This window comes from Eptesicus fuscus, chromosome 5 (assembly GCF_027574615.1).
Source record: "Eptesicus fuscus isolate TK198812 chromosome 5, DD_ASM_mEF_20220401, whole genome shotgun sequence".
NCBI classification, from domain to species: Eukaryota; Metazoa; Chordata; class Mammalia; order Chiroptera; family Vespertilionidae; genus Eptesicus; species Eptesicus fuscus.
In genome coordinates, this window is record NC_072477.1 from 27,689,118 (window position 1) to 27,702,185 (window position 13,068).

Sequence of the window (13,068 nt, forward strand, 5' to 3'; positions counted from 1 at the left end):
TGGTCAGAAAAATACAGGGAAGGCAAAACAATGCTGTCTTAATTCGATGTCAATTGCTTTGAAGCTGAAGCCTCTAAAGACATACTAGCACCAAAAAGACGTGATACGAAGGATTGAAAGAGAATCAAAAGGGGTGACTTTCTCACTGAGTCAGTTCCATACCACCACCAGTGGGTATGGCAGAGAAACAAGTGCTACAATGTGCTGCTTCCCCAGTGAGCAGAATAGGTGGGCTTTTAATTTGTTTTGTAGAGAAGCAGTGGATGAGGGTTAAATAGAGAAGTGCTTTATGGTGTGCGTGAAGGTGGGGATCCGGATTTCAGAAGAAGTATTGTTAAGCATTCTCATTGATGATAGTGTGTCTGGTCTTTTGGTTAGGATTGGGTAACAGTGATTAACTTAGACCTACTAGTATAGTGCTTCTTAACACGGACACTATTGGCCTTTGGGGCCAGGCCATTGCTATGCAGGACTGTCCCAAGCATGGATATTCTTGTTCCCTAGGCACTAACTAAATGCCAGTACTAATACTCTCCCTCTCCCCTTCCCCTAGTCATTGTCATAACAAGTTCCCGTACTTTTCTAAATGCCTTTTAGAAGTGATTAAGAGCTATTACCCCCAACAAGGAAGGAATGGGGAGTTTATTCTACTCAGAGGGAATGGGATCTACAAATGTATGGAAGCAGGACTGAGCATTTGAGACTGGTGTTATCTTTTCCAGAAGAGAAGAAGAAATTGATCAGAGATTTTGATGAAAAGCAACAGGAAGCAAATGAAACGGTGAGAACAGAGAACAGGTCCTTGTTTCTTTTATCTGGTGTTCATCTTTTCCAAAACTGATGCTTATGACCTGATCACAGATTAATTGTTCCTGCTTATTGATCCTGATTTTGATTATTTTTGACTAAATGAGACCAGTTGATGGGGATGGGTGTTGGGGGTAGGGGTTAACAAACACAAATGGGTAAAGCTAGACTGTCCCAAAGTGAGGCTTTGATAATACATTAAAAAAAAAAGAAAAAAGATGTCCACCAAGATCATTCATTTTCTTTGTTAAACATACTGTCACAAAATGTAGCTCACAGGTGGTTCTAAGTCACTTTCCCTTCCGTTTTAAAAGAGCATTGTGACTGGATTTGGCATCTTGGGTAAAGACATACAAGGACAAAATGAGTTCCCAATCAGAACCCAAAGCTGTCAGAAGTTGGACCAGGTTGCTGAGCAGTGTAACAACTGCTTCTCTCTTAACCTGAGGCTTTAAAAATAATAATAATAAAGCTTTGCTCTTACCTATCAGAAGAATCCTCTGTCTCCATTATGCTGTAGCTTTAGCAGACCCTTCAGGAGATTGGGGCTAACATCCGGGTCCCTAGTAGTACTCGGCAGAAATAGTTGCCCCTAGTTTTTGCTACCCCAGCATAGACTGAGAAGAAAAATTCTTTTTAAACCAGAGAACTTCCTTATTGCTTGAAGAACAACTTCCCTATTTCAGTGAAGTTCTGAGAAGTTAAGTTTATCTGCATCCTTTTCTCTGGTGCACATCTACTTTAAGAAGGATCAGACTGTGGAGCCTATCTCCTTCATAATGGGAATACTAGAAACTTCTTTTTCCAAACATATCTTTACTGATTTCAGAGAGGAAGGGGGAGGGAAAGAGAGACAGAAATATCAATGATGAGAATCATTGACCTCTGCCTCCTGCACACCCCACAGTGGGGATTGAGCCCACAACCCGGGCATATGCCCTGACCGGGAATCGAACCATAACCTCCCTGTTCATAGGTCAACGTTCAACCACTGAGCCATGCCGGCTGAGCTAGAAACTTTTCTTAATACCTGAGTATAGATGGGCATATCCATGGTACCTGTTACAGAGCCAGTCTTCTTTTTTGGTTAACATCTTGGTAGCATTTTAAAAAATCTTTTAGCTTACACCGATTTATTTGGTGCTTTCTTTCTTTGAACTTAGCAAAAGTAACCCCATCCTAGGCAGATGAAAATAATTTATGTCCTCTTGTGTACATGTTCAGGCTTTATATTTTACTTATCCCAAACAGATGGAAATCTCTAACATGGAGACCATCGATTTTCAGACAGAGGAGGAAGAAGGGAAGAACCTTGACGCCAGATCCTTAGCACTTTTGTACAGTACACCTCAAAGTGCTTCATGATAGCACCTGAACCAAAACAGGCTAAGAACTCAGTATACTGAAAAAAGAATTTGACGAGTTTGAATCCTGACTTCTCTTTTTATGTAATCTTGAGGTTTTTCCAGGTTTTTGTTTTTTTTAATCCTCACCCCAGGATGTTTTTTCCATTGGTTTTTAGAGAGCGTGGAAGGGAGGGTAGAGGGGGAGAAAGAGAGAAAAACAACCTGAGAGAGACACATTGATTGGTTGCCTCCAGCATGTGCTCCAAACAGGGCAGGGGATTGAATCTGCAACCGAAGTACGTGCCCTTGACTGGGAATCGAACTCTTGACCCTTCAGTCTGCAGGCTGACGCTGTAGCCACTGAGCAAATTGGCCAGGGCAGTTTTTTTCAAGTCTTATATATGAAATAGAAATAATATTTCCTGCCTTGTTGATTTGCTATGAGGATTAAATGAATGCATATAAAAACGTTTAATAAGCTATAAGGTACTTGTTCATTTTTTCACTCATTCATCACATACTTTTTGAATACCTGTTCTGTGTTTGATAGGCACTGGGCAGACATCAGAGCAGTGGAGTGAGTGTGTCACATGTGTTCCCTGCCCCCGTGGAGCATAGCATTGAGTACTTATTTTGGGTTGTCTGGAGTTGGATTAGTCCAAACTAGGCATATGTCAAGATGAAAAAGAAAAGAACCAGGCCGTCCACTCACTATATTCTGCCTTCCTAGCTGGCAGAGATGGAAGAGGAACTACGTTATGCACCCCTGTCTTTTCGTAACCCTATGATGTCCAAGCTTCGAAACTACCGGAAGGACCTTGCCAAACTCCACCGGGAAGTGAGAAGCACGCCTTTGACAGCCACACCTGGGGGCCGAGGAGACATGAAATATGGCACATACACTGCAGAGAATGAGCATATGGTAAGCTTCAGTTGTTTTTTCCCCCTTTGGGCCTGTATACAAGAATTAACCATATTGTGGAGTACAGTTCATGTTACAGTGTATACTGCACTACACTCGTTCCCCCACCGTCCTCTTTCCTGCATCCAGTTCTCCTTTTCTTGGGTATTTACCCTACTGTATGTAATGCAGATCTTTCCAAACCATATGCTTATTTACTTTCTTTGTATCCTTTATATGTAAAACAGTGCTTGGTATGTAGCGGTGGTACGCGTTACCTAATCTTATTATATCTGAACTCTGTATTCTGACCCATTGATCTAGTTTCTTTCTCACATATGCCCAAAAAATTCAGTTAGATTTTTAATTTATCAGAGTATTGTTACAAAATTAACACAAGCTTTCTTTTACATTTATATGATGACTCAGTAGCCCAGATACAGTAGAGAAGGCAGGATGCTTCTTAAGAAGGGACTAATGCCTTGCTCTGTTGCAATAGAAAGTGAGCCAGATTGCCTCTTGCCTCAGTATTCTGATTTATTAAGTTAGACTGACTGGATAGAAAAATCTATGTTCTGAAACTATCTAGAGAAGCTAGAGAGTTAAAGGAATAAAACTTCACAAAGCTTAAACAATGTGTTGCTTTTTGGGTTGTATTCCATAGTGCAAAGTTGAAATGGCCTTGCAAGTAGCATAGGAGAGAAATGGACGTGCAGATTGCACATATGTAGAAAAGCTGATAATACCATTTTAAACAAGTCCCATTTCACCCTAACCGGTTTGGCTCAGTGGATAGAGCATTGGCCTGTGGACTGAAGGGTCCCGGGTTCGATTCCGGTCAAGGGCATGTACCTTGGTTTCGGGCACGTCCCCAGTGGAGGGCGTGCGGGAGGCAGCTGATCGATGTTTCTCTCTCATCGATGTTTCTGACTCTCTATCCCTCTCCCTTCCTCTCTGTAAAAAAACAATAAAATATATTAAAACAAACAAACAAACAAAAAAAGTCCCATTTCATAATGCATCCTTATTATAGTTGAAGAGACATTCAGATGCTACTAGCCTGACATTGCTGATGTCAAAACTAGAGTATTTGAGAATGGTGTAAAATTTTCAAAGTTCACTTGTGAAGGGAGGGACTGGAAAAAGGCAGGTGGAGCTTGTTAAAGAGAGATGAGAGGTGAAAGTGACTTTGGTCATTTATTACACACACACACACACACACACACACACACACACACCCAACACAAAAAAGGGGGAGATAAGTCCAGAGAATAAATTTGCTTTAAAATGATCAGTTTCAGAAATTATAAACACAATTTAGATATATACCACTTTCAGTAGAATTATTGTTCCAAATCTGAGATTGATTTATGTGATCTTACCATCTTTTCCTGTTCTTTCTCAACCTAATCAGTTGAAAACCCCATCTTTTATTTTTAAAAAGCCTTATTCCTGCTTCTTTTAAGCTAAAGTACCTGGGGTTTAGTTTAACCTCATTCAGTAGTTTCCTCATCCCCTGGTCCATATACCATGTATAAGGACTTCTTGTTACTTCTGACCTGGGAACCTGTTTTTGACTTTTTTTTTTTTAATGTTTATATATTAGAGAGAGGGAGGGTGGGAAGAAAGACATCAATGTGAGAGAGAAACATTAACTGATTGCCTCCTGTGGATTGAGTCTGCAAGCTAGGTATGTGTCCTGACCGGGAATCGAACCCATGACCTTTTGGTTTACAGGACGATGCTCCAACCAAATGAGCCACACCAACCAGGGCCCATTTTTGGCTTCTTAATGGTGGGATCTAGTGCTCAGTAATAGGCCCTGTGAACTGGCCCCTTAATGTGTGTGTGTGTGTGTGTGTGTGTGTGTGTGTATACATGTATGCTTTAAAAAATATTTTTATTACTTAAAAGTATTTTTAATTACTTTAATATTTTTAATAATTTAATATTTGTATTTATAATTTTGAGAGAGAGAGAGAGAGAGATCTATAAATTGTTTCACTTATTTATGCATTCATTGGTTGACCCTGCATGTGCCCTGACCAGGATTAAACCCAAAACCTTGGAGTATTGAGACGGCACTCTAACTAACTGAGCTACCTGGCCATAACTACAAACTAGAGCTATACCTATTTCTGTCAGTGGTTAATTCTGGCCTGACAAAGGCTACTTGTTTCCTCATGTCTTCTGTGCTTAGGATTATAGGTGGAGTAAAACTTTGATGGGGATTTAGAAAATTAGGGCACTTGGGAAATTAGGGCAGCTAGGCCACCTTACTTGGCCCTAAATACCTTCTTCCCTGAGAGCAAATCACCAGTGTGGCCACTTAAGTTTTTTCAGTTTTTGTTTTCTGTTTGGCTTGAAGTGAAATTCTTTGGGGGCTTACCAAGAGTGTGGCCACTTAAGTTTTTTCTTCCAGAATGTGGCAGTGTCCCACCCAGACTTCTCATTGATTTCTATATGTACTGAAAAGGATTAGCTTATGCTTGGTCCCTTAATCCTCAGTACCAATCAGGTAGGAATCTTCAGTGAATTAATATGTTCTAGGGCTGTAGAGTTTAGTTGGCTTGGTTGCTGCCCATCAGTTATAAGCTATCTGCACTTTCAAGTAGCTCCTACACCCCAAATCTGGGCCACTGCTTCTCAGAAGTTGCTAGTTCAGGAAGCACATGAACCAGTTCAAATTCATTACAAACAAGGGAAAATGCTCTGATGTTTTTAATCCTCCTTACCTTGCCTCACTTAGGTATAACAAGCAGTGCAGTGAGAGGTATTGTGATCCTGATTGGATTCCAAGTCCTGCTTTAGTCTGACCTTGAATAGGATCTTAGAGTTCATTACTATCCTTGTATGTCTTAAAATAAAGAAAATTAGCCTAGCCAGCGTGGCTCAAGGGTTGAGTGTCGACCTAGAAACCAGGAAGTCACTCTTTGATTCCTAGTCAGGACACCTGCCCGGGTTTTGGGCTCAATCCCCATTAGGTAGCATGGAGGCAGCCAAACAATAAAAATATATTTAAAAAATAATAGTAATGAAAATTAGTCCTGGCCAGTGTGGCTCAGTTGGTTGAGTGTCCTCCTGTACAACAAGAGGTCACTGGTTCGATTCCTAGTTGGGGCACATGCCCAGGTTTCAGCTCTATCTCCCGTAGGGGGCATGCAGGAGGCAGCCAATTGCTGTTTTTCTCTCATCAGTGTTTCTAACTCTCCCTTCTTCTCTCTCTAAAATCAATAAAAACTTATTTTAAAAAATAATTAAATTGAACCTGAGCCTGAACCCTAACCCTAACCCTAAACCTAAACCTAACTTTAACCCTAACCCTAACACTAACCCTAGTCCTAACCTTGATAAAAAATAAAAATTAAAAATAAAAATAATGAAACTTATTGCATACTATATCCCTTCTTACATAAGAGTGAGTGGTCATAAGGATTGTGCTGGCAATTACTTTATAGTGGAAGAAGTCTAACATTTCTCTTTCATAATCCTGTCAGAATCAGCTACAGTCTCAGAGGGTATTGCTTTTGCAAGGCACTGATAGCCTGAACCGGGCCACCCAGAGTATTGAGCGTTCTCATCGGATTGCCACAGAAACTGATCAGATTGGCTCAGAAATTATAGAAGAGCTGGGGGAGCAACGTGACCAGTTGGAACGTACCAAAAATAGAGTAAGTATGGGCGAATGAGGAAAGGGGCAAGAGTGGGTAAAGTAGGTGGGCCCATTAAACCCTGATGGCTTGCTCCTGCCCAAAGCTTCAGCAATTCTGAATTCAGAGTAAATGGCCTTTTAGGGCCTTATACTTTTCTGTTTTTAGTTTGCATGGCTGAGAGATCTCCCTTGGAAGTAATTTTAACTCTGAGATTTAGAGATCATTGGAGGGGGAAAAAAGAAAGACTGAAGAAACTTGATTTCTGCATTTCTGTTCAAATAAACAAGATTGCAGCCACTCTATCCTTTTATTCCTGTATTACCACTCTGAGGTTTTGGTTTCTCTTACATCTAGTGGGATATTCTGCTATTCTTATGAAAGTATCATCTGACAAGATCCTAGCTTTCCTGTTATTTAGAACCAAGGCTATTTTCCACATGTCATAAAATAGTACCACTGACAATTTGTAGAGGTTCAATCCTGGACTGTAACTCTGTACTGTTACCTAAGGTAAGCTGGATCATTGTGGGAAGCAAATGGAAATAGGCCAGTGTTGGCTGTATTGGGGCCTCTAATCTATCACTCTAAAAGGCTCTGAAAACTAACATTCCTTTCCATACATCTGCATGGAAATTTTGGAAATAGTACAACTTGCCAATGGAATGCTGTGCTCTTAATAGCACGAGGCAAATCTAAACTAAAAAACAGATACTGTGGGCAAGATTTAAATGGGAAAATATGGTTCAGTGTGGGGGTTTGAGATAATTTTCTCATATATCTTAATAGCTCTAATTTTCCATTCTTAAAATGAGTCAGACTGATGCCCTTCCTTCTGTGAAAATTCACAATAAAGTACAAAATTTAAGGTAAACTCTAGAAAAGGTAGCTTACTTACAGACTTGATTTTTTACTTTTGTACATACCAGGTGAATTGGCTGAATTCAAAAGCCAAGGAATGGTCTGAGATCAACTTACCAAGGCCACTGGAGATTGGAGACAGATGGCAAGTGGCATCTGTTGAAATATCCTCCAGCTATATAGATTAGTACCAGGCAAGCAAAAGGGAAAGGTTTAAAAAATATATAAAAGGCTTAAAAGGATTAATTCCTTTCACAGTTCAATGTAAGTATCTCTTAAAGGGATAAAGAAAAAAATAACCATATTCCAGGAGTGGTAATCTACCAGCCTATGAAAACAGACTGTAACTCAAGAGGCTCTCCTGGAGTTAGACTGGTGAAATTCAAATCTTAAATTGCTTCAGTTACTGGCAAGGTGTACACTTGAAGCCTTTCTGTTTTGAGTAGCCAAGCATGAGCTCTGTCCCAGAAGTCCCTCACACAGCCTTGGGATATAATTCCTAAACCTACTTGACAAGTACTAAAGTATCTTGTCCTCTCCAGTTTCTTCTAATTATACTCAGAGGCCATCTTTTAAATTGGTTTGATTTCAACATATCCTCAATGCCCACTGTCAGTTTAGGAATGTTCAAATTCTAGAATGTATACTTTTGAAAGAAGGGGAAAATAATCGCTATTTTCTCTTCTCAGCTGGTAAACACAAATGAAAACTTGAGCAAAAGTCGAAAGATTCTCCGGTCAATGTCCAGAAAGTAAGTTTTAAAAATAGTCACAAAATTAATTTCTCTTAACTCTCATGCCTGTCAACCAAGAGTGTAAAAGCTTTAAACTGTGACTTGCAAAGGTTCTAACAAAGCTGAAGAAATAAATAATATTGTCTCGTGTAGTTAAATATCCCAAGACAAAATCTTTTGTTAAAAGTGTATGCTGCTCTGATTTGGAACATTGTAAAATTTGTCCATATCTATATATATATGTAAATTTTAAAAGAGGAAGAGAGAGAGAAACATAAATGATGAGAGTCATTGATCCACTGCCTCCTGCACGCCCTCTAGCTGGCAACCCAGGCATGTGCCCTGACCAGGAATCAAACTGTGACCTTCTTGTTCATAGGTTGACACTCAGCCACTGAGCCATACCGGTTAGGCCACTGAAAGTACTTTTATTCCCAACTTACATTCCTTAAAGAAAACAGCACATGGGAGTAATACAGCTTCATATTTGTAAAAACTTGATTAGAAAACTATTTTCACTGCTACTGCTTAATACTTACTTTTGGCTCTGCTTGCTCTTCATCGGAGTCAATCCCTTACCTGGGAATTCTGTCTTGTTAGCAAAAAGTTGTTTTAAAAAAAACCCTTGATGTAAGCGCTAACAACAAAATGAATTGGGGGTAAGTGGTAGTGTGCATGGATCAAAATCACAACTGAGTCATGTAATTATCAGAAGAGTGAGATTTTCCTAAACAGTTGTAAATTCCTTATGGAATAGGGGGAAACCTTCAGTTTAGAGTGAACATGAGAACCAGAGATTGGATTCTTTGTATTAACAAAAGACAGTGGATTTTTCTTTGAAGCTCCTATATTGCCTTTGTAGAGATACCCATGGGAAAAAGAGAAGGTAAGAGAGGTACTACCCAGCTTCTGGTTACTTGGCACCTGTTCCTGCGCTGCACGTCAGCCCTGGCGAGTCTGCCACAAATACTCCTCTAACATATGCTCACAACTGTAGTTTGTAACTGATATGGCTCCATATGATTAGATGATACTGTGTTAACTTTGAAATATGATTCAGCCTGATTTCAGAATAGGTATATTTTTTCATATTATATTTAATACTATTTTCCTAACTAGACCCTCCTAGAAAAGCTAGTTCTCAAGTGAAGAAGTAGCCCTGGTTGGGTGGATCGGTTGGTTGGAGCATCATCCTGTACACCAAAAGTTTGCATGGTTTGATCCCTGGTTGGGTTGCATTATGGGAGGCAACCTCTCACATTGATGTTTCTCTCTCCCCCTTCCTCTCTCTCTCTCTCAAGTCAATAAAAACATGTCCTCAGGTGAGGTTTTAAAAAAAGAAAGTGAGGAAGTAACTACTATTTGAAGACATTTTAGAATAAAAAAGCATTTTTACCTTTGATATAGTCCCAGTTTTCAACATTACTGGGAGGTAGATAGTGTTTTTTCTCTGTGATAGCTAAAGAAGCTTTCGAGTTGTCTCTTAACCAGCTAAAGAACCTTATACTGGCATACTTTGAATTATTGCGCTTTGCAGATACAGCATTTTTTTTTTTTTTTTACAAATTGAAGGTTTGTGTCAAGCAATTTATCAGTGCCATTTTTCCAATAAGCTCATTTTTAAATTAAGGTATGCATGTGTTGTTTTTTTTAGACATAATGTTATTGCACACTTAATAGACTATAGTCTAGTGTAAACATAACATATGCATCGTGAAACAAAAAAATTCATGTGACTCACTTTGTTACTGTATTTGCTTTATTGCAGTGGTCTGGAACCAAACCCGCAATATTTTTGTGTTATGCCTGTATATACTTATTGCTAAGTGGCTATGAGATCAAACAAAAATTCAGTCTACTTCACAGTGTCTAGCCTTGGTCCCACATCAAACCTTAATGTATTAAGAATGGAAAGAGTCCAGTTGGCATGGCTCAGTGGTTGAGCATTGACCTATGAACCAGGAGGTCATGGTTCGATTCCCGGTCAGAGCACATGCCTGGGTTGTGAGCTCAGATCCCCAGTGTGGGGTGTGCAGGAGGCAGCTGATAAATGGTTCTCTCTCATCATTGATGTTTCTATTTCTCTCTCCCTATCCCTTCCTCTCTAAAATAAAAAATAGATTTTTTTAAAAAGAATGGAAAGAAATAAGGTTATCAAGACTTCTGACTGCTCACTTATTTCTGTTTGTAGAGTGACAACCAACAAGCTGCTACTTTCCATTGTCATCTTACTGGAGATAGCCATCCTGGGAGGCCTGGTTTATTACAAATTCTTTCGCAAGCACTAAACTTCCTGCACGGAAGCGTTTGTGGACCAGAACTTTGACCCTGAGAATGAATAGTGTTACAGATGTGGAATAAGTGTATTGCTGCTGTGAGCTAACGGTTCAAGGATGCACTGTGTAGCCAGACTGTGGGAAGAGGGAGGGAAGATGGAAAACCAGTTAATGTGAAGAAACAGCCACAAGACCAATGTGATATACCAAGGTAATAAATGCTGTTTATGACTTCTTTAAATTTACATGTACTCCAACATATTAATACCCCATGAATTGCAAAAAAACCCACGAATACATTTACAATTAGTATCATTGGTCACCAAAATGGAGAGGGAAAGGAAATTTTACTATTGTGAGAATACGCAAATGTTCTCATTAAGGCAGTATTGACCCAGATGACCTTGTAGTATGCCCCCTCAAACACCTCACAACTCTGGAATGCCCATTGTGACGAATGTGTCAGCATACAGTATTTCCTAAATTCTCACGCGTTCTTCATTTTCTGATTCATGTGGTGAACTGGGAGTAGGAAGTTGGTCATAGACATTGTGCCCCCCTTCCCTTGTCTGACCAAAACTTGACGCAATCACATCCACTGCCAGGCCAGCTGTAGCCTTGGCTTCTTCATCTGAAGCAGCCAACTGAGGATTAACTTCAACAAGATCCAGTGCCGACAGCAACCCTGAAAGAACAAAGTGTGACAAAACCTCAGAAAATCCCCTAGCTGCTGCTTTCAGTAAGGGTCGTACCACCTGGACAGAATAAACCAAGGTAAAAAAACAACCATTTTCTACTATAACAGCCACTGTCAGGAAGCCCCTTATACCTTATTAAAATACTGCTCTATCGCCCTGGCCAGTGTTGGTTGGGCATTGTCCTATGCACCAAGAGTTCACCAGTTCAGTTCCCCATCAGGGCACATGCCCAAGTTGCAGGCTTAATCCCAAGTAGGGGGCGTGCAGGAGGCAGCTGATGGTTCTCTCCCTTTCTCAAATAAAAAAAAAAAAAACATTCAAAAACACACACACACAACACCAGCCTTAACCAGCGTGCTTGGTGGTTAGAGCATCAGTCTGTGAACCAAAGTGTCACAGGTTCAATTCTGATCAAGGGCATGTACCTGGGTTGCAGGTTCCCTACCCTCACTGGTGGGGAAGGCAACCAATTGATGTGACTCACATCGAGGTTTCTCTCTCCCCCTTCTGCCTTCCCATTCTCTCTAAAATCAATGGGGAAAAAATATCCTCTAGTGAGGATTGACAAAAAAAAACACACCAAAAAAACAAAGCACCAAACTACTATATTAGAGTAGAATTGAAAGAAACCTTTAAGGTAATAAAATCAATCATCCCTCCTCAACTGACATACAAGGCATAGCTGGGGGTTTGTGGGTCAAGGAGTTCCCAACCTACTTGTTGGGAAAATATGTGCCATTTCCAATATTAAGGAACTTTCCAGATGCCTGCCTACATGTAGCCAGATCTCTATTCCCACTTTTGACTCTGATGCTGTATCCACATACTTAAGGCACCACGTGCCCTGAAGTATAGTTACTACTGTAGATCTTACTCTCACTCCTACAGGTCTGAGCTCTGAGGGCAGATTCTACATTTATTCCCCACCACCACCACCACTCCCTCACCCCCACTTCTCTGGGGTAGTTAACTTTTTAGTTGGGTATTCTGAGTGAAGTTAATCTACCTTTTCAAGAGTTATCTGAACAAACTAGTATTTGAGAATACAAGTATCTGAGAATATTAAGAGTGGCCATAAAGCCTGGAAACATGAGTGAATATTGCTAATGGTTTATTGGTATTACATTATAGTACACTAGAGGCCCAGTGCATGAAATTCGTGCAAGGGGCTCAGCTCTCACAGCCCCGGTTTCGTCAGGAAGGTCGTCAGGAAGGACTCTAGAAGGTTGTTTGACTGTTCAGTCTAATTAGCATATTACGCTTTTATTATTATAGATGATATGCTCATTGCCATTACATCTGTTCAGTGTTAGCAATGTGTAGTTCAGTGCACTGTGCAAAACTTTGGTGAGCAGCACATTACTGTACCACTTCCACCAATTCCTGCACATGCATCTGCATCTCTGATAATTTGTGTGTCCGAATTCCAATGACTAAAGCTGGGCCTTCAGCAGAGCCCAGAAGTAATCAAAAGGGTTTGAGCTCTTAAAAAAACATATATTACCCATGTTTCTATATTATTGCCACCCTGTAAATTATTTAAGCAAACTATTTTATGTGTCTAATTGACAGTGTCATGATAGACAGTCATTTAGAATAGAGTAACATTGCAAACATTGCAACAGGAGAGAGAGGGTCAAGGTATGACCACCGCCCCTTCTAAGTACTAGCTGTTACTAAGCCCTGGCTCTAGTGGTGTCACTGGGAACCAAAATGGAGGATTGAACTCACAGGTTCACTTGTCACCAACCCAAGGACGATTAACGTCTAAGATTGTGAGCCTGAGAATGAGACTA

At 40.2% G+C, this 13,068-nt stretch overlaps 2 protein-coding genes across 6 annotated transcripts in view; one reads left to right on the forward strand and one right to left on the reverse strand.

The window, feature by feature from the left end:
* Positions 1-13,068, forward strand: part of VTI1B (vesicle transport through interaction with t-SNAREs 1B) — a 33,187-nt gene that overhangs the window by 3,037 nt on the left and 17,082 nt on the right. For 2 of the 4 annotated variants that reach the window (XR_008556077.1, XR_008556078.1), the window contains exons 2-6: positions 723-781; positions 2,884-3,075; positions 6,552-6,725; positions 8,255-8,316; positions 10,490-10,785. Coding sequence is in view for 1 of the 4 variants with exons in the window: in XM_008138927.3 (XP_008137149.1) it covers positions 723-781; positions 2,884-3,075; positions 6,552-6,725; positions 8,255-8,316; positions 10,490-10,586 (584 nt within the window). In the remaining 3 variants the exon portion in view is untranslated. Of the gene's footprint in view, positions 1-722; positions 782-2,883; positions 3,076-6,551; positions 6,726-7,061; positions 7,218-8,254; positions 8,317-10,489; positions 10,820-13,068 lie in introns of those variants that run through there. The other 2 variants (XR_003616527.2, XM_008138927.3) reach the window with 2 other exon arrangements.
* ARG2 (arginase 2) overlaps positions 10,774-13,068 on the reverse strand; it is a 34,439-nt gene continuing 32,144 nt past the window's right edge. For both annotated transcript variants that reach the window (XM_054715970.1, XM_008138925.3), the window contains exon 8: positions 10,774-11,259. In XM_054715970.1, coding sequence (XP_054571945.1) covers positions 11,054-11,259 — 206 coding nt within the window. In that variant the 3' untranslated portion in view covers positions 10,774-11,053. The remainder of the gene's footprint in view (positions 11,260-13,068) is intronic.